This window comes from Pelobates fuscus, chromosome 3 (assembly GCF_036172605.1).
Source record: "Pelobates fuscus isolate aPelFus1 chromosome 3, aPelFus1.pri, whole genome shotgun sequence".
NCBI lineage: Eukaryota > Metazoa > Chordata > Amphibia > Anura > Pelobatidae > Pelobates > Pelobates fuscus.
Window position 1 is genome coordinate 326,971,937 of NC_086319.1, and position 22,699 is coordinate 326,994,635.

General features: G+C 39.5%; 1 protein-coding gene across 3 annotated transcripts in view; it reads right to left on the reverse strand.

Annotated features, from left to right (window-relative positions):
- The window catches only part of PDE8A (phosphodiesterase 8A), a 311,048-nt gene that overhangs the window by 94,062 nt on the left and 194,287 nt on the right, over positions 1 to 22,699 (reverse strand). For all 3 annotated transcript variants that reach the window (XM_063448997.1, XM_063448996.1, XM_063448995.1), the window contains exons 2-3: positions 8,487 to 8,543; positions 4,729 to 4,919 (exon numbers count right to left, since the gene is read on the reverse strand). In XM_063448997.1, the coding sequence (XP_063305067.1) occupies positions 4,729 to 4,919; positions 8,487 to 8,543 (248 nt within the window). The remainder of the gene's footprint in view (positions 1 to 4,728; positions 4,920 to 8,486; positions 8,544 to 22,699) is intronic.

Consider the following 22,699-nt stretch of genomic DNA (forward strand, 5'->3'; position numbering starts at 1 on the left):
GTCACCCCCTCTAACACTGTCACCCCCTCTAACACTGTCACCCCCTCTAACACTGTCACCCCCTCTCACACTATGTCACCCCCTCTCACACTATGTCAGCCCCCCTCACACTATGTCAGCCCCTCACACACTATGTCAGCCCCTCACACACTAGGTCTCCCCCCTCACACACTAGGTCTCCCCCCTCACACACTAGGTCTCCCCCCTCTTACCCTGTCGCCCCCCTCTTACCCTGTCGCCCCCTCTTACCCTGTCGCCCCCTCTTACCCTGTCGCCCCCCTCTTACCCTGTCGCCCCCTCTTACCCTGTCGCCCCCCTCTTAGCCTGTCGCCCCCTCTTAGCCTGTCGCCCCCTCTTAGCCTGTCGCCCCCTCTTAGCCTGTCGCCCCCTCTTAGCCTGTCGCCCCCTCTTAGTCTGTCGCCCCCTCTTAGCCTGTCGCCCCCTCTTACCCTGTCGCCCCCTCTTACCCTGTCGCCCCCTCTTACTCTGTCGTCCCCTCTCTCTCTGTCACCCTCCCTCTCATGCTGTCACCCTCCCTCTCACTCTGTCACCCCCTCTGTCTCTCCCCTCTTACTCTGTTACACCCCTTACACGAATGTAACCCTCTCATACTAATGTCATCCCCTCTTACTCTATCACACCCCTTACACTAATGTAACACTCTCACACTAATGCCACCCCCTTCTTACTCTGTCACCCCCTCACACTATGCCACCTCCCTACACTCTGTCACCTCTCTCCACGCACTCTGTCACCTCTCTCCACACACACTGTCACCTCTCTCCACACACACTGTCACCTCTCTCCACACACACTGTCACCTCTCTCCACACACACTGTCACCTACCTCCATACACACTATCGCTCCTTCTAAACACACGGGCACCACTCTGCGCACTCTGGCACCCTCCTGCTCTTTTACACTCACCCTGCCACAGTTACTCCTTTACTCACCCTGTAACCCCTAAAGGCAATCATTCTACACACTGTCATAAAACATAGCGTCGCCATAAACTTAATGCCAAAGGCCACAGGCAGTACACAAACATACACATGCTCAGGGAAACATACATACATATACAAAGATACTCACTGCCAGACACACACTCTCAGGCACACACGGGTAGACAATGCAACAATGTATACAAAGACTAGTTCTCTATATCCAGTACTGCAAGCTTCCCCTTCAATATATCTACAGCTTCTTATACACACACAAGTCAACTGCAATTTTTTTCCAATAATGGTGTTAGTGGGGGCCTCATGTATGAATTTCGCCTAAGGCCTTGCCGAGTCTAGAGCCGCCACTGAGGGTTGATGTTCCAGGAGGGATAAGCCAAATGGCTAATGATTTAGGTAAACTAGAAAAATGGTCAGAGTTGTGGCAACTGACATTTAATGTGGATAAGTGCAAGATAATGCATCTTGGACGTAAAAACCCAAGGGCAGAGTACAGAATATTTGATACAGTCCTAACCTCAACATCTGAGGAAAGGGATTTAGGGGTGATTATTTCTGATGACTTAAAGGTAGGCAGACAATGTAACAGAGCAGCAGGAAATGCTAGCAGAATGCTTGGTTGTATAGGGAGAGGTATTAGCAGTAGAAAGAGGGAAGTGCTCATGCCACTGTACAGAACACTGGTGAGACCTCACTTGGAGTATTGTACGCAGTACTGGAGACCGTATCTTCAGAAGGATATTGATACCTTAGAGAGAGTTCAAAGAAGGGCTACTAAACTGGTTCATGGATTGCAAGATAAAACTTACCAGGAAAGGTTAAAGGATCTTAACATGTATAGCTTGGAGGAAAGACAAGACAGGGGGGATATGATAGAAACATTTAAATACATAAAGGGAATCAACACAGTAAAGGAGGAGACTATATTTAAAAGAAGAAAAACTACCACAACAAGAGGACATAGTCTTAAATTAGAGGAGCAAAGGTTTAAAAATAATATCAGGAAGTATTACTTTACTGAGAGGGTAGTGGATGCATGGAATAGCCTTCCAGCTGAAGTGGTAGAGGTTAAAGTACAGTAAAGGAGTTTAAGCATGCGTGGGATAGGCATAAGGCTAGCCTAACCATAAGATAAGGCCAGGGACTAATGAAAGTATTTAGAAAATTGGGCAGACTAGATGGGCCGAATGGTTCTTATCTGCCGTCACATTCTATGTTTCTATGTTTAATTCTCTGACAAATACACATGGCTGCCAGATCCAGTGTGTTGCTTTTTTAAACATATTACATAAATATACTTATGAGAAGCACATAAAATGTGCAATACGTAGAATTCCAATGCTGCGTGACTCAAGTTATTATCCATTGAGAAATCCTCCAGCATGTAAACTCTACATACTGCATTTGTACATATTGGAGTCAACTTTTTTGGCGCTTTTGTGTCAGTAGTGGTGTATTTCTTGGAGTTCTGGCATGGAAACCTTCTGCGTTTTGTACGCGCCTTATTGTGCTCACTGAAACCTCAGTGCCTGCTCCCACCAAGTGTGGATGCAGGTCTTTTGCAGTCACTCGAGGGTTTTTCATATGCTGCCTTTTAAGAAATCCGTTTGCAGCCATTGATAGCTTCCTTTTTCTGCCTGTCTAGGTACTGCAGCCACTGTTCCTTCAACTTTGAACTTGCGAACTATGCTTCCAACAGTGTCTCTAGGAACATTCAGTGCCTATCTTTTTTGTATCCTGTTCCTTGTTTGTGAAGGGCGATGATCTCTTCTAAATCATCATAACTTTGTGGACCAGTCTTTTGATTTGGCCATATTTCTAACATGCAACTAATGAAGCCCTTGATTAGTTGCATCAGGTGTGCTTGAGACAACACCTGTTTTGCATATGTGTGCTGTTGTGAGGGATTCTATTCAGGGGGTTGAACAATTTTGAGGCTTGAGAAGTCCTTATAAGTTGCATTTTCAGTTGAATTTTTGGAAACCACTTAAAGCATTTGTTGTGTTGAGCTATTTCAATTGATTGTGTTTGATTTTTTCATTGTAAACAGCTGAAAGCCTGTACATTTTGGCAATAAATCTGATCGGGGGTTGAATAATTTTGATTACAACTGTATGTATACAATTTTCATGTATATGTACAGTGTAAGCACATTTGTATATTGGTATTCCTGTGTGTGTATGTTGGTGTTTCTGTGTGTTTTCTGTGCGCATTGTCAGTATGTGTGTTTAAACTTTAAGCACTGCATGTTTGTTAATTGCAACCAAGCTTATGGGGTGCCTGAGCATGAGCATCATGTGGAATGAAGTGCATAAATAACTTTAAAGATTATACTCAATGGATAATTGTAAAGTGGAATTGCTGTAATGTCCCACCAAAAATCAAAAAGTGCACAAAAGTGCTACATGCATTTACTGAAGGACATATATTGGATACAAACGTTTTTGGTCCTGGATCCTTAATCAATGCGTTATGTATTGAGGACTGTCTCATCATCATGGAATATCATGTGAAGTTCAAACAAGGCTGTTCATCTCTTCCCGTACACCTCATACGTTGGCCTCCCAATTCTCATTGTATTTGTCTCCCCAAGATCCCACTGTGTTCTATCCTCTACGCATGCACCCTAAGCAGTCGCAAAGGTTTCACACCTGAAAGGCTGGCTATAGTCCAAGGATGCATTGCACAATGAGCCGGTGACCTTCTCCTGTCTGCTGCTCATACCCCTACTGGTAACTCGCGCTTCCATTGGAACAACTTGGCTCCCCCCTAGTCTTCAATCATTTAAGAAGTCCTTCAAAACCCATCTCTTTAGAAATGTTTCTGGCCTCCCAGAGTGACTTCTATTTCATGAACCTGTCTCTTGCTCTCTCATTAATCCACTATCACCTTTGTGTTGTGCTACTTTTCCGCCCTTATTGCTATCTCCATTGACACCTTTCCTATTGTGTTTTTATAACCCACCTCCTATAGACTATAAGCTGGTTTGAGCAGGTTCCTCATCAAACTATTGTTCCTGTAATATTTTGTAATTGTCTCGTTTACTGTTAAATTTCCAGCTTTATTATATTGTAAAGCACTGCAGAATATGTTGGCACTACATAAATGACAATAATTATAATAAAAATAATGTAATTAAAATGTTACACTAATTATTTGGTAAACTGTAATGAATGAATCAATGGAATTGATTGTATAAGAGTATAAACACTACATTATGTGTAAAGTTTTCTACTCAGAAAAGCAAAATGAATTAACTAAACAGCTGATTGTGGGAATTGAAAAGTACATTTGGAATTTTCAGAAGTAAGGCAAGCCTGGCCACTTGGAAAACATTTGTCACTTTATTATCAACTGGGCTATATTGGTATATGTTGTGCAATTTAGGCTTTTACATTGTCATAATTCACTGTTTAGTGTTGGTTAGTTGAATCAATGATTCATTTCTATTCTTTATACTTTATATTTTACTATACTGAGTGATCGTCAAAAGATTTAATCTCTAATTCTAGGCCAAAATAGCCAAAACAAAACCAGCTAAACTGAGCCTAAACTTTGACATTCACATTGAATTCATGACAATACACCATTTAGTGAATAACCCTGCATGTGAATAGAACTTTTTATTTTTGCTTGATTTGACGTTTTGGATATAATTCACATGGACATTGTTGTATTGTATTGTTTGCCTGTTGTTTGCGGATTAATATATCTCAGTAATTACTATGCAAAATGTTGGATTGGTTAAGTTAATTGAATATTTCTTACCTGCATAGAGCTTCTGCATCAAAATTTCGTGAATTTCTATGATCGATAATGATAATTTGATGATGTTTATCTAAAAAGCTTTCCAAAGCCGTTTCTGGCGTTCTGGCAATGTTATACTTAAAGCCTGCTTTCTCACACGCCCAACAGAATCCATTGCTCTGGCTATCTTCTTTGGCAAATACTAAAAGTACCTAAAAAAACAAAACAAAAATATAAAGGAGGGGGTTATGTTTTTGTTTAAATATATATATATATATATATATATTTATTTTACACTTTGCATGTCTCAGTAAAATGTCTTTATATGCGTATCTGGCACTCATACATGGTTATAGACTAGAAAAAAGGAAGAAAAAAACCCAAAAAGGGATGTCTTATATAAAGACCGCCCAGAGGGTAAATACCCAGTCCAATCTCAACAGTAGTGTAGTTGCCAAAAAATAAAAAAAGCCTTTATTGAAATCTATTAAAAACCTGGGTTATCAGTGATGGACAGAATAATATAGGGAGAAATATGTATGGTAGGAACAGGGCTAGTCAAGAGCCTAATAGCCAAAAGGAACCCTCACAAAAAACGGAGAGGGGATAGAAGGCAATATGTACCCCCATACATAACTCAGGTAACAAAGCAGTAGGAGAGAACAGGGAAAGGGAGAAACACACACTCCCAACCAAACAGTAGTGCTATGCTAATACCCTATTGTGGCGAAACCAACTTCGCCACTGTGGGCTGGAGAAGCCTGGCTGCTAGCCTCCTGCCCGCTGACTATGGCCCCTGGACATATTGCACTCTAAAGACTCTATTTGGGCATGTACTAATTTATATTGCTGCTACTGGCCCTTTATTGTGGCGAAACCAACTTCGCCACTGTGGGCTGGAGAAGCCTGGCTGCTAGCCTCCTGCCCGCTGACTATGGCCCCTGGACATATTGCACTCTAAAGACTCTATTTGGGCATGTACTAATTTATATTGCTGCTACTGGCCCTTTAAAATCAGCAATGGACATTTTGGGACTACTGTCCCTTTAAGACTGTGAAGCCTATCCTATTGTACTGCCTGTATATTGTATATGTATTTATGTATGCAGTTAACCTGGGTATATATATATGCAGCCTTTATCTGATTGTTCGGTAGAATCCCTCCATTCCTTGTATTGAGGAAACTACCGAACAACCAGACCACCCAGGACTAAGTGTGCCTCCAATTACCGTTTGCAACAATGTTGCAAACGGGTAATTGGCAATCAGTGCAGTGTGGTCTTTGTCCTCTGGGTGGCCGCCATTCAGGAAACCAACACGTGGCGGCGGCCATCTTTAACTACCGAACAGCGGTGTTTTGCCGTCGAGTGTCTGGAACTGAAATCGGACACTTGACTAGGCAAACACCGCTGAGACCTCCATACTTCCAGAAATTCGTATGGAAACTACCGAATGACCCCCCGTTCGGTAGAAAGAACCCCACAAACAAGGGAATTCATTCAAACCCTCTCCAGGCTCTATAACACAGGCAATTCGTCTGTTTTCATTCCCTTGTTTGTGACCGACCGCAGGGCCAAAATGCATGGAACTGATTTCGGATACTTTACCCATGCGGTCGGTCAATACTTTAAAGTTCCATAACTCCTGAACCATTTATCCGAATGGGCTGATTCTTGCATATGTTGTCCCCCTGAATAAGGGCTATCAGGGGATACCTGTTTTGGAGGTGTAGCATATGTATTTGGGGTACATCCAGGAATTGGGGAAAAAGGTGTACAGTATAATTGTGTTAAGTGTTAATCTAAGGGGAGGAAATGTGTGGGAGGTACATCCATGTGATTGGTTAATTTCATCCTCCCCCTGGGAGTGTCCTGTATGTACTTGTTGGTAATAAAAGCCAGACTGGGTGTCCCAGTCTTGAGTTCCTGCTTAACCCTCAAAATGAAGTGTCGTCTCGTTCTTGGGGGGAATTGGATTGTAAGCTGACTGCCAAGAGTGTAAGCGGATTGTATGCTTTTCTTGTTCAGCTGTTCCAGTTCGGAGTGTTATTTCGTATCCAGATCAGAGTTTGGTGTTCTGCAGTAGCTGTGCCTGTCTATAGAAAAGGGGATTATCGCCTAAACGGATTTTTCCCCTTTCATGCTGAAACGTCCGTTACACCTATCTCCTATAAAACACCTTCGTGGGTGTTCTAATCTAAATGCTGTCATAACATCTGAAGCCCCAGGTTACACACACATGCTAGAAAAACATAAATGAAAAGGTGCTCAGAGCAAAGTGCTCAAAGAGTATTAAAAACACAGAAGAACCCTACGTTTCGGTGTGACCACACACCGTCCTCAGGCGTGACCACACGCCGTGCTGATACCCCTGAGGACGGCGTGTGGTCACGCCGAAACGTAGGGTTCTTCTGTGTTTTTAATACTCTTTGAGCATGGAGATAAAAATACAAGGACTGAGGAAATGACAGGGGGAAAGAGAGAAAGGGTTGGTGTGGATAGATGTGGGGATAAAGAGATAGTGAAATGAGGTGGGATTGGAATACAGAGCATGGCATTGGGCATCAGGTGCTGCCAAGGCAAATTTGGAAACTAATTTGATTCCCCTTTTCTCCCTGCAAAGTCCACCTCCTGATCTATTGAACTCACATGAAATAGCAACATGGCTGTAGAAATTTAAAAAATATTATTTATTTGTTTAATCCATTTAACCCATTTAGGGCCAGAGATATGATCAACACTTTGCAAAACAATGTGTGTGAAAAATACCTGCGACTGAAAGGTTTAATTGGCAAATTACATATTACTAAGTATGCTGAAAACTGCTTTGTCTAATGAGTTACACTATTCTAGCTCTAATACAATAAATGATGCTGAAATATGAAATCATCATAATCCAATAAAAAAAAAGAAAAAAAAAAGAATTGAAAATTCAGCACAAGACAGATACACACAGTGCTAGAACAGGAGAGGGGAACACTGTCTGCAGACAAATAGTGCTGGAACAGGGGGACACATTTTCAGCAGACACACAGTGCTGGTATACGGGGACACATTATCGGTGCAGGTATTGGTACCTCTGTCACCTTCTTGTATTTGTTTCCTGGTGTCTGGCATCTGTAGAAACCAGGGAATGTTTGCAATCAGCACAGCATCAGACGCTGTGTAAATTCAGGGAACTTGTTTTAGCAGTACTCTGTGCATGGCCTTCCCTAGGAAGGTGCCAGCCATACATTGTATCAGTAAACTTTATCAACGCCCCCTTTCGGTGCACCCTTCTGGCCTGCCGTTTCTGAATTCCAAAGCTTCCGTGTTGAAAGTATGAATTAACATATGTATGGAGATCTGTTTGTGTATATATAATATATACACATGCAGATAGTATACACACTCATACCTACATGTATATTTTTGTATGAATGTTACTCTTATAAGATCTTTTTGACAGTTATTATACGTCTAGTGAACTTATTGTACCAGCTGTTGTCTAATAAATAGATGGCTGCTGTAAGTTTTAAACCTACTCGATTCTAATATGTGCATGTCTAATGCACATCCTGAAGTTTAGAATGCAATGTCGAAATGCTTATTATAATGTTAATATATATCCATTCAAACTGTCTTAAACCAATCGTTTCTTGAGTTGATCATAAACTAATTATCATACTTCAAAACATATTATGTCTATCAAAAATGAGTTGGAACTATATATGGTGATGTAAATTGAGAAATGAAAATCCATTATATTTTATACAAATACATATATTCATTAATATGTACCTGAAGTTGATCTTGGTGTAGTCTCATTGGACCAAACTGCACTTCTGTTACAGCTGCCTAAGAAAGAAAGAAAAATAGCATTACTTTTTTTTAAAGCCAAGCCAGCAATTAGATATTTTAGTAAAATTTATGGCCGTGTAAGAGTGGTGTGGTGTTACCAGTCCATATGACAAGGAAACATAAAATTTGAGGTTTTACTTTTGAATCCCAATTTTCCCGCCAAAATCTTTTTTGAACTTTTTTTGAGGTAACTAATTTCTTACTATTTTCTACCCTTTTTTTTTTATTTTTTTTTATTTATTTTTTTACCATAGCATGTACAGTTTATTGAAGTGACTATGCTACAATCAGTCTTTGAGTGTCATTCCGTCGTTTTTTCTCTCCAAACTGTGCCGCCATCAGCACAGGACTGAGTGTATGTCTATAGATAATAATGAGAACATCCATATTATAATTTTGGCAGTTGATGGGCTGGATGTTGTGTGCCGGGAGACCCTGTTTTTGTGAACCACTCAAAAACTGAAGAATGGAAATGGAGGTGACATAGGCACCTAAATGCTAGTTCATCATAATCACAATAAGCAGTAGTGGCAATGGTGTTTAAAGTGTCCCTTTAAGAAACCTTTCCAACCTTGACACAATTTTAATCACATTATATATTTCTCCAAACCATTATAAGTTATATTTTATTAATACGTCTAGCCTTTAAATTTAAGAAGTTAAATGATTTGACGTTATGTTGTTTATGACACCTTGGCAGTTAAAAACAGATAACAAAACAATATTTTTTTAATGGTTTTTTTTGTACAAATATAAACATTTCACACATATATTAGTAATGGAAATTCAGTGGATTATCTCACATGATGTCATTTTTATAACATTGGTCAGCCTAGGTCATTTCCAGATTTTACCTCATTAAGGCAATTGTTGCAAAAAGCATTATGTTCTAAGCAAAGAAGTAATTGCACTTATATTATGTCACATTTCAACCTCAAAGCTGCACCCTCAGTCTCTCACTGCCATCCACGACTGGATGGATTTGCACTTCATAATGTGAAAGTGTAGTTTCTCCATTATTCATCTGCAGAGCAGTGGTCTGTGGTTGCCAGGCAGAGCCCTATGTTTTGCTCTACATTGGTTAGACAAAAAACAAGTGGATGATGTCCAGTGACTCATAGCACCATAACTACTACAATGTGCTATACAAGTTATGGTGGTTTGAGTGCTCCATTAAATAATATAATAATGCTTTGCATCATTAAATTATGTGGAGCAGTGGTGTAGCCCATGCTGTAACTTTTCATCCAAAGAGCCGAAGTGTAGAGCTGTATACACATAACCCTCCTTTTACCCCCCCCCCCCCCCCAACAATGAGGTGTCACCTGGCTGGGCATGATGGGATTTACAGTCTGCACAAAAACTTCTTGAATGCAGTTATCCTTATAACCTTGGGATGACAGTTAAAATTCTACCATTATATATAAACTTTAGGACAACTACTTAATAATATCCACGATGCCATAACAAACAGCACTGGAATGACCAAGAACTCTTACTCAAAAATATGAATAAAACATTTTAAATCTATACGTTTTTAACAACAAGCAGGGTCATTAACTAAAGTTATAATTCAAAGTGAATTGTAAATGAATTTCAAGTTTAAGGTCAGAGTAGCTGAACTAAAAGCATAGCTGACTTAGAGAATTTTTCCTGTTCGGCTATTTTGACCTTAAATTTAAAATTCACCTTGAATTCACCTTGAATGGTCACTTTAGTGAATAACCTTGTATGAGATAACATGAACCACTTTAAAGTAAAAAGATGAATAAAAGCCGAGTGACATTCGTAGTCATTTCTGTATAATTATTGGTTTATTTACATGAACAGAAGGTGTGGTAAGAGACATCCATGTTGCTGAGGGTTGTCACCTATCTCAGTGAGGAAGGTAACATTAACAGCAAGATGCTGGTGTAGCAAGGTTTGTTAATGCCATCAGCAACAAAGTATTTAAACATTTGTCTCAGTAAAGAGAATTATGTTTAGTCTTCTGTGTTTGTTATTACAGAATCCAGAATGCTGGGGAGATTATATGATTGAGAAACACAAAGGTTCACAGACTATCCAGATGGAAAAATACCTTTAGAAAACTGGGATACTCTGAATGTAGCATAATTAACTTGAAACCATTTGGGGTAATTCAGGCTGGGATTATTCCCTAAACTAGGAATTGCGGAAGATTGACATGATAATTGCAAATTTAGGCAAAAAATCTAGAGTTGGAGAATGTTTCCAGTTTGATTATATTGGTCTAAACCTTTCCCCAGTCAATGGTTTACAATTCATAACCCCAAGGGTCTTCAATTGTGATGGAATTCACAAAATTTACTCTTAAATGAAGTGACCAAACTCCAAACAGATCTAAATTCGTTATAGTTTAAATTGACTAGAATTATCCCTGTTTCTATAGCCTCTTTAAGGGATGCCAAGAGAAAGCAAATGCAGTAATTACAGCCATTTGCAGGTCATGCTGCTTAGAAAATATGATGGCATCTAGGTAAGACTGCTGTGTTTACCAGCAAAGGCACGTATGCCGCTGGGAAGGGAGCAATGGGAGACAGGATGAGCTATCACAGTACCGGCTTTCTTTGCGTCATCTTTCCACATTTCCCGGCCTGGCGTTATTATGGACACTGGACGCTGCTCTTCCATGGCATTATATGCTACCTCTGATGCTTGCGTCCCATGTCATACTTGAGACACAGTACTCTGTACTTTGATGACACAGTTATGACGCTGACCAATAGCGTATTTCCTTGTTCTATTTAAACCCTTTCCACAGAGTACCTTGTCTTGTCATTGTTTACTTCAGGTATCTAATAGCACGCTTAATTCCTATAGTGTTTTGTGGTATTCTGACCACGGCTTGTCTTGACCAAGTTTACCTCTGTTATCCCAGACCATGGCTAGTTATATTGATCTTGTGTACCTCTGTTTTTCTGACCTTTATGCTGTATTATTTGCATTCAGCATGACCAATCCAATGACCAGTAATATGAATCTGTCTTTTCTGCGTGTTGGGTTTTAGTTTATCCTAGCACGGGATTAATCCAGTGATGTAGTGTTATGCCAATTAGTATGTATGCCAGGTTGCCAGGATGCCAAACAAAGTGGCCAGCCAAAGCAGGAATGCCCTGGAATCACCAAGTGTTAATGCTGCTATTTGTGGGCACTTTTCTCTGGAATTCTCAAAACAGAAAAAAAAAAAAAAAAAGAAGAAGATGATGGGGAAAGACCTAATATTGTAACTGTGCTTCATAGTTAGGAACTGTTGCTTCATGGCACTTTGACATTCATCAAATGTTCACCTACAGAGATATATTTCTAATAGAATGTGTATACATTTTCAGTTTAGTAACAACTGAATTTACATCTGCTTCACTTTCATAACGTTTAATTATAAAAAGGGCCACTGCCACTTCAAGGGAAGTGTATTCACACAATGCATTTGTTGCCAGAGAGCCATCAACTTATTTCCTGTACACCCAAGCTGCTGACAGACCACAGCTCTGACACAATGGTGTCTGCATATCAAGGCAATGAACTGGGATATATGAACTCGTTTGGCCCTTTAGTGGATATTATCGCCCAATGACCTCATGGAAATTTCTCTGGACCATGCCCAAAATATGGTTTGAAGGTTCTAAAGCCAATTCCTAATTGGAAGTGTTCAACTCCAACCTGATTACATCTTTGGCTGATAACCTCTCGCTGTTCTACTTCACGCTGTTTCTATAAGCCAGAAGCCTATTCCTTTTTTCTTTCAAATAACCCAAGCTGACAGTCCTAAGGAGACATCTCTGAATAAATGTTTTTATTAAAAAAATTGTTGTTGTTTTTTTAAAAATAGATTTACTTGAAGACAGATTATTTAAATGACAATGCACCATAAAAAAGCCAAAACAAATAATAAATAACATAGGGTAGTACAGACAGAACCGTCATATAAAACAGGGGAAATTTTAATTATCCATGTTATATGCATTGCTATGTCTACACAAGTCTTTAGCAAACTAATATGATTGGCACAAAAAAGGACTAAATTCCTTAAAGGGACACTCCAGATCCCTAAAACACCCCCGCCCCCTCCTGTGAAGCAGACAACTGGTCCTTTACCTGGTTTCTATAGCTCAGTAAAGCTAAGCTCAAGCAATTCCCAAGAGCACCTGCCTTGCAAAGACTTCTTATTGAGTTGCATTGAAAATGTCTGTGATTGGACAGCCCCCGAAAGTCTGGGCTGGGGAAGAATGGGAGGACTTGCAAAGGCAGCAGAAAATAGATCTGCATATTTTGAAAGCTAGTTTTAGATATACCCCATTGACAAATGCATAATTAAATGCATGTATGTTTTCATTGGGGGTATATATACTAAACACTGATTATTTTTATTTATTTTCGTCCCTATCACAGGCTGTTCTGCTCAGCATAGCGCATAGCCATGTGTATCAATGGTACCGGATGAAGCAGTGAAACAGTAGTGGAGAGCACATCCAGTGTGTCGACTCCCAACTTAATATAAATAATTACCCATCTCCGTGATACACATTGATATATAGTTCTCATACAACTGCAACTGGAATTATTATGTAATGCATCTACCGCTATATATTTTCTGTGAAATCTCAAATAATGATCCAATGATTACACAGAATAGTTAATGACATAACAATGTTATAATGTTGCAGCCCACACAACATTTGCATTAGAGAGCACTCTATTAATAGAGATACTTATTAGAGGTACAATCCTTACAAAGTACTCCTACAACTACCAAATCACAGTAAACTTCTAATATTAAAGGATGCACACCACTGCAACGCGTTACAATATCATTTGGACTCCAAGCATAAAAATATGTAAACCAATTGCACAAAAAGGACAAAAAGTGATTAGGCTAAATACAATAGCAACAGCACTTGCATTTCAAAGAATAGCCAACCTGAGCGAAATGTGTCACACTACCCTCCAACGTTTCAGCACGCACAAGCGTCTTTCTCAAGGGACATACAGACAGAACTGTACTTCTCTCTCCTAGCATTATATGAGAGAGCTGTATATCAATCACCCAAATGTGTGACACAATCACCACGAGTGACAGAAGTCTTTATATTTATATTTCCATGGTCACATATTTTCAAGCATTTACTTTTTTCAGGGACGAAACTACACGACTGATCTGCTGGGAGCTGCACAATTTTCATTACAAAGCATACAATAAATATAAATACTATAACAATAAATTGATTTTTTATTGGTTTAGAGAATATAGCTATGCATTGACTTCACTTCCACTGCCAAAGCAGTCGATTCAGACGTCTCCACATATGGAATATTCGCAGGCATGTATAATTTGTATAGTTATATATGAAAGAGGAAACTGTGACATATCTTGCCCAATACTGATATGTTCTCTCTGTTTTAATTCAAGATTTAAACATTCTCGCCTATAATCCACCTGCATGTGAACCAATATTTTTGATTGGTTCACATGCAGTCTTTGTGACTCAGGGTACCCAGGAAGTAAATATGACCCTTTGTGTTTTATGTTTTCAAGAATACCCAACATGCTGCTTGAGCTATATGGAGTTAGATTCTAATGACAGGACCTCACTCTATGACTGTCTTACTGGTGCAAAAATAAAATAATCTTTCTTTTTGTACCTCTCTGGTCTTTGTAGGACAGCAATACCCACTCTGTAAGTCCCAATACATTACTGAGCAGGTCCCTTGGACTGCAAAGGATTTCAAAACATCCTCTAATGACAGTTGTATTAATTTGGAGCCATTTAAATACCCAAAAGTTTAATGTGTTGACACCATTATGTCAGAGCTTTAATGTGCATATCATAATGTGTTGTTGCTAAACCTCCCTCATGGGAAGAATCTGCAAAAGTGGCATGTTCCTGTTATCAACAAGCGACACATTGTATGATGGTACGTAGTAAACAATGAGTCTCCTCTACTGATATGGCTTTCTCATTCTGTTACAGGAGAAGCAGTATCTATGGAAACATAACTCCCTGTAGATTCTAGTCTCCCTGTAGACCTCTCCTTCTTAATAAACAAGGCCATGGTAATGACGCTCTTAATACAGGATATATAGTAAGCTATTTGATAAACAACTTCTTCAATTAAGGATGAATGATTATGTCTGGCTTAGGCCTCTTTTCCAGGGTTTATAAAGGAAATAAGTGCTGTTATTTTTCTCATTTTTTGACAAGGCACAGCTGTTTGTCACTCGCTAATTCACATTTGAGACAAATGTCGAAGATATATTTGGATGATCAGTCATTTCATCCATTTACGTAAAAGGCAAAATCTCTCTGGGTCATACATCCGCATGGTAATGATTACTAACCTGTATGACCTCACATGGGACTGTAGGTTAGGACATCTAATTCTACGTACACCGTACGCAGTTTATTATGTATGTGTGTCTTCTTGAACAATCTATCAATTGCAAGCCGATGGGAGATTGTGGCGCACACTGAATTGCTTTTGTCATTATTAACTCAATTCCTGTTCATATATACATATGTGATTCTTCCCCTAGTCCCCCCACCCTGGACTGACCCTTTCCCTCTTACTCCCCCCCCCCCACCTCACATTACAAAGTGAAACATACCCTCATAGATAAGGGGTGCCACCCTTATAAAGTAGATCACCGACACCAGGTGACACCCACGGCCTGAAAACAGATAGGGGACGGCTGCACACCAAATGACTGGAATATGCCACTCACGGCTACCATGAACAGCCTAGATGAACCACCCCAAATAGGGGGAATTTGTTCCGGGAAGGGAGACATGTCTCAGATGACATATTTTGACCATGACCCTTGAATACAGAACTCAAATGCGCCACCCAGGCCACCCATGATCAAAGATCGGACCCACATGTCAATAATCTATTTACTGCTACGCTCGAAGCACCATAGGCTGGACTAGGAGAAAACTGGGAAAGCACACAGCACTGGCAGTAAGATGAGTCAAGGTGCAGGCTATACTCAATAGGTAACAGAAGAAGGAGTCACACAAATATGTACCTGTATATTTTGTGTTTAATCTACACTGAGACCTGCGTGTCTCATTACCTATTGCTCAACAGAAGATCTGCACATCTCGATTTATCACTCGTTCTTTACAATGTCTGAAACCTGCATGTTTCCTCGTACTAAGTCAAAAAATAATGTAATAAAAATATATTTACAAAAAAGATAGAAATATTTGCCCTGTGTTACACAACATTATTTATTATTTATTTATTTATTATTGCCATTTATATAGCGCCAACAGATTCCGTAGCGCTTTACAATATTATGAGAGGGGATTTAACTATAAATAGGACAATTACAAATAAACTTACAGGAACAATAGGTTGAAGAGGGCCCTGCTCAATCGAGCTTACATTCTATAGGAGGTGGGGTGTAAAACACATTAGGACAGGAATTTACAATCAAATAAGGTGGGCTGCCCTTTAGGAGAGGGCAAGAGACAGGTATGTGAGGTAAGGGCTAGTCTTGGAGGCCATAAGCTTTCCTAAAGAGATGGGTTTTAAGGCACTTCTTAAAAGATGCAAGACTAGGGGAGAGTCTGATGGCGGTAGGCAGGCTATTCCACAGGAAGGGAGCCGCCCGCGAGAAGTCCTGCAAGCGCGAGTTGGCCGTACGAGTGCGGACAACGGACAGGAGGTGGTCACGGGCAGAACGGAGAGACCGAGAAGGGACATACCTATGGATCTGTGATTTATTATTGAATAAATAATATTACTATTGAATGATGTAATTATAATATGGTTTCCATACTTTGCTGACATCAAAGCAAGGGGCAGGATAGTTGATAATAGCCAATTTTAATTAGTGAGTTTGTTACACTCTACAGACTCTTTAGTCTAGTTTACCTGTTTTAGTCATTAAAAGTCTTTATCACATGATTAGAACCACTGGGACAAGTATGTGATATAAGATGCCTAACAATTTTCTTGTTTACCATCTAAATCACCTGTTACCTCCCAATCAGTTTACCAATTTCCTCCTAATATATTTAGCAGTTGACAGACAGGATGGAAGCTGGCAAGCTGAATCTGTTCCTGTACACCGTCATACAGAAGACCTCCATCAGCATTTTATACATAGTATAACGCAAAAATCATCTGATGTTGCCATACTTTATCATTTTAATAACTTGTTCAGAGTGTACACTAAAATGGAAACATATATTGCATTGGCAAAATATAAATGGCACTTTATGCTATCTATTAAAGGGATACTTTGGGTACCATAATCGCTACATTTAATTGAAGTGGTTATGGTCCCATCCAACCATATAGTGTTAAACAGTTTAACACTGAATGAAAAGTTATTGTTTATAAAGTTGTTAAAAAGTTGCTTTTAACCCCTTAAGGACACATGACATGTGTGACATGTCATGATTCCCTTTTATTCCAGAAGTTTGGTCCTTAAGGGGTTAAAGTTGTTAAAGTTTTGTTAAGAAACATTTCTGGATGCTCAGCCATCTTTCTTCCTTTATATTTATAAAGCATAACAAGTTTACAGAAAAAATCAGGAGTTAACCCTATGAAGACTATATCCTTGAGCAAAATAGCTCTCAACTGTGTAAATGCGTTACTGTTTCCATATTACCCCCTTCAGAAACAATCTATAAACGGAAAGTATAAGTATGCACGGATGAATTACGGTAGATATTTGAAACGTTATTTTTAACACAGTGAAGATGCATTTTATAAAGGTTAGTACAAGGCATGTTTAACACGTTATGTTTGCACAATATTTCTATCACTGTATAAGATAGCTAGATACTCATCTAAAAGAAGAACAATTTGCATCCCAAAAAACAAAGAGCATGATCTCACATTTAGAAACTGTTTACAGCATCTGTCAGAGCCGAGACACAAAAACATTGGTCGTTGCCAGTAATTACTTATGCTGATTCGTACTGTCTGCCCTAGTGCCCTCCAACCAACGACACCAAACCACAAGGGATGGAAAAGACACTCTGATTGACTATTATACTTCTACAGGAAAACACATAATGGGTTATGGAACAAGACTTGGAAAACATAACATACGTGAGCTGATGGCTCTGGTTGATGTGAAATATAGCCCACATAGAGCAGCATACCTGTTTAAAAGGTTTATGTGGGAGATGGTAGAGAAATGAAACGTTCTTGCACAGAGCCCCATTTCCAGTCTAGTAAACCTAGCAGCTTTATTCACACTTTACTGAATATATAAATTAAAAAGGAACTCCCACTTGAAGCAACATCTCTTATCAAATGTATAGCTACATTTATTTAGGTTGTTTTAGCCAATTGGCATAGAGGAAGGAAACTACAAATATAGCAGCCGAAACAGATGTACACATAGCGAAAGATCCCAAATATTAAAGGGACGCTCCAGCCCCCTAAAGCACTTTAGCTTCCTGAATAGCTTTATGTGTGAAGAGTGTGTCCTCTTTTTTTCATTTTGTGATTTCAATAGAAATTCACCATCTTATAAATTAACCTAGTAACACCCCCTGGCTCTCAAGCAGACCACAGATAATGTAACTTCCTGGTTTGGTTAGCTCAGTGGAAGTAAACTCAAGGGGTAGCAATTGCCCAGAGCACCTGCCTTGCAAAGACTCTTGATTGAGCTGCATTGGGAAGTCATTGATTTGACAGCCATGTAGTCTGGACGGGGAGGGTTTGCAAAGGCAGCAGATAAGAAACTGCAGCTTTTCCAAGTTATTTTTAGATGTAGCCCCCAAAAATGCATTATTAAAGGCATGACATTTTTCATTTGGGGTATATCTACTAAACAGTATTTTTTGTTAACTTTGTATTTAGGCAGTGGAGTGTCCCTTTACACTCTGGGCTTCATAATAACGTCATGGGAATTAAGTTGTTATGGTGTGAGGAGGTCCCCTCAAGCCGACTTACTTCAAGGGGTTAAACAGTTAATGGACTGTTTAACTCCAAAGTCTTGAATCCATTGCCCGTCAGCTCTGCCGCCCAACTACTTCTGTTGCGTTGGAAGCCACTGACAGCATCAGCTGACACTTTTAGCATATCAGTAGCTGCCTACCCACAAAACAGGGGTGAGAAAAATATGTATGTTTGTGAATGGAGAGTTACTAATAGGCCGATAAGACTGATTCATGACTTTTAAAGAACAGTTTAGCTCCTTAGGTAATCTAAGGCTACCAGGTTGTTATGGTGCCTGGAGTATCCCTTTATTGGCAACATCCCACATTGCCTAGCTTGTTACTACTTCAGTGCCTAGCATTTAGAAAGATGCAGCAGCTTCTATGTAAAAAAAAAAAACACAAATGTAATCCATATCTTGCTGATATTTTAGCGGTTTAGCAAACCCACTTGAATTAATATTGCAATTGCAATGTGCTGAGAATATGTAGATCATTTTAGGTTTACACTACAGCTCACTTTGGCCTCTGATAAATACATTATTACAATAGGGGCACCATTCGTGGTTATGCATTCGTGGAGTGCCAAATCCAGTTCACGAATGCATGACCACTGGCCCACAGCCATCAGAGTACAAAATTATGTGAAGCGACAACAGAGAATGCTTGCCTACTCTCAAAGGAAATTGCATCACCACAGGCAGCCAATGGAAACATCATCAGACCCCGTTATGCGAGACCTGGCAACAGGTCTCTTCCTCAACTTTACAACTCAGCAGTATGTGTTAAGGATGGGAGGTGGGGACTAGATATGACCTCACATCCCCAAACACAGAGACGCGTGTGCTAACGGTGGGGAGGTAAGCAGCAGCCTAGCACAGAAAGCAGATGATGTCAACGTATGCTGTTTGAGGAGGACTGCCATTGCAAAATGGAGGGCTGTGGAGAGATATATTGGTAGTGTAAAAAGATAAGCACGGGGAATATGAGTAATGGGGAGAGTCACAGGCAGGGGTGATAAGGAGAGATGCAAGGGAACGTTGTGATGGAGAATGAAGGGGTGGGATGATTTTGAAGAGGATGCTTGGGAAAGTTGTGATTGGGAGACAAGGGATGGGGTGATTGTAAATAGGTTGGGGAATGAAATCTGGGAGGTGAAGCAGAGGCAATATTGGGGAGGATGAGAGGAAATGAAAATATTCAAAGAATTCTACAGGTTTCACCCAGCAGTCTTCAGCCAGACATTAGAAAGATAATTTCCAAGATTCAAACACAACCATCTCATTGAATTGTAATCAGTAATCTGGCCCTCTCTAAACAGGTTATGCAATCCTAAATTTACACAGAAAGTTTTCCCAGAAAACAAAAATAATTTTCTCTTTTTTCCCCAGAAAATGTCATTGTGTGATTTTAAAAAAATTACATTGAGCATTGTCTTATTAAAAAAATTAGATTTTGACTTTGCTAAAAAAAAAAAAAATAGACAGCCATATTTCATCAGAGAACACCAACCATATTTACTTAAGTATGCTGCATTAACCTTACATCCTGCCTGTTCTGTGTATCCAGCTTTATGTATCTCTATTCAGCGGCAAATAGGAGCATGGCTATCCGAAGGCCAAAAAACAGGAAATTTGATGACATTGTTCAGTGAGCAGACGTCAGCAAAGAGTGATACACAGAGTAAATAACTTCCTAGCAGCAGGGGACAAGTGGTCCGGAACTACTGGAATCCTGGGAGGCCTACTAGATTTTTAAGAGAGGCCTCAGAGACATTGTTTACGTGGTATCCTTCATAAAACAACCCCCACCGCGTTCAGTTAGGAGACACATCCGTGTTCCCACATTAAGCTGAGGTCGAGGATGTGTCTTTCCCAAAGTGGCCTAGATGCTCTCTTCAAGAGTAAGCTAACTAATGTTTGCAAGTATTGCAAGAATGTGAAAGAAATGTTTATGGTGATACTGAACTGCAATGGTTTAACACTGGAAGATGCAAACTGTGTTCCAGCAAAAAAATTAGGTTAGAGGATACATGTTAACTCACCTAATGCATGGTGCATATAGAAAATGACGTTTCATTGATATACTCTGAGACACAGGGGTTGGGAAAGGAATATATACATTGCAAAATATCATAGGACCTTTAATAACCTGCCTAAATATTGTGGAGCAAAATAATAAAAGAATAAACAGGTGAGCTGTCACCTGATCCACAAGGTTGATAATCTACTGGTACATCGTCAGCCCTATATGTGTCAAGGACTGGAATCCTCTAAAATATTTATTATTTAGGGAGGAAAGTGATTTTTCCACTTTACATTTAAATTTTTTATTTGCATTTTAGTTGGTAACCAAAGGTTATTACTGTGAGATTACTTTGCGATGATGTGAATATTTTGGGTAGGTTTATATATATGACATGAGTGTTGGAGTAGGAAAAGGTGTACCACTTGGTCCATGATACATTGCAGAGGGCCAGGGAACCATGCTCTATTATGTTAATAAAGGAAGCCTTAAAACAAGATATTACCACATCATCCCTAAAAATGTATATTTATGTGATGCTTACACTTAAGGAAATAAGGGAAAAGACTGGTTTGTGCTGTATATTTCACATCACTGCAGAGAGGGTAGGGATAGAAGGAAGATCATTGACTACTGTCCCTTGGTTTATCTGAACTCTGTTGACCCCCTGGGTGGGCAAGTACAAAAATTATTTTTGCACACAATACTCATAAAACTCATGGTAATGATCCTACATTTGCAGAGCATATGATATATGCACTTGAGAGGCGGAGGCTGCTGAAGTTGAGAGCTGTTACATCACTTCCTTCTTCAGTTTTACCTGTACAGAATGATGGAGCATTCACACCAATGACAACTGGAGTTTATTCCAAATGTCACAATCTCTGTCTCATCTGACCCTGCAGCATACTAAAAAATATTTAATACTTAAAAGATCACTATAGGGTCAGAAATACAAACATGTATTCCTTACCTATAGTGCCAAATCCACCATTTAGGTTGCTTGCCCCCGCTTAGTCCCCCTATAAAAGTTTAAAACTCACCTTATTTACGCCGGTGCTGGCTCCGCCCCCTTTGTGACATCATCAAAATGGCCGGGTTTTTTTGCCAATGGGAAGGCATTTGATTGTCTAAAATCGGCACGGGGCAGGGTCAAATGCCGTTTTGGCTAATCAGGACCTCCTCATAGAGATGCATTGAATCAATGCATCTTTATGAGGAAAATTCAGCGTCCCCATACAGAGCGTGGGGACGCTGAACGGCAGGGCTGCTTACTGTGCAGCCCTGAGCCAGGAAGCACCTCCAGTGGCCATCTAAGGCGTGGCCACTTAGAGGTGTCCCTAGGGGCAATGTAAACACTGCCATTTCTCTGAAAAGGCAGTGTTTACATGAAAATGCCCGAAGGGAGCTATTATACTCACCAGAACAACTGTGAACAACTACAGTAAGCTGTAGTTGTTCTGGTGACTATAGTGTCCCTTTAACAAATTAAGTAGCTATTTACTTTTCATTTTAATAAATAAATCTCCCCATCAGGCTTGCTCTGCATTTAAAGGGGAACTGCCCCTTTTCTGGAATTTATAGTATTGAATAAGCATTGACAAGCACCAAAAAGCAACTTTTTATGATATTCTCCATTTTCTTTTAAATGTATATAAAAGATTTAGCACTATGCATCTTAATCCAGTTCGGTCCACGTAAAGCAAAGGGCAAACATTACAAACGAGCAAGAGAAATAGAAGCAATGTGGGATATTTATCACAGTTTTCTGGAAATTGACAGTTAAATTCCATCATATTTATTAAAGGATGGTAAATTGGAGCAAATTCCATCAGTTTTCACAGACATTTCCATTTCAGAAAATGAGCAAAAACAAGGAAGAAAAAAACACAAATCTGACGTTGAAAAAATGGGGTATATTTCACATAATTATGGGAAAAATGCAAAAGATTAAAAAAATATATATATCTGACAGATATAATAAATTTGTCCAAACATTGCCTAAAAATGAAGCAGTTAAAAAAAAAAAATCGGTCGGTTATATGTTTTAAAAATAAAAAATTTTACTAATAAAAAAAGAAATGTAAAAAAATTTAAAAAAACCGATCTGTGATATAAATGCCTCATTGTTTGATTTCTCCTCTACTCTCTATGCAGACCGTCAGGTGCAAATAACAGAGCTTATAACAATGACCAACAGGGAGC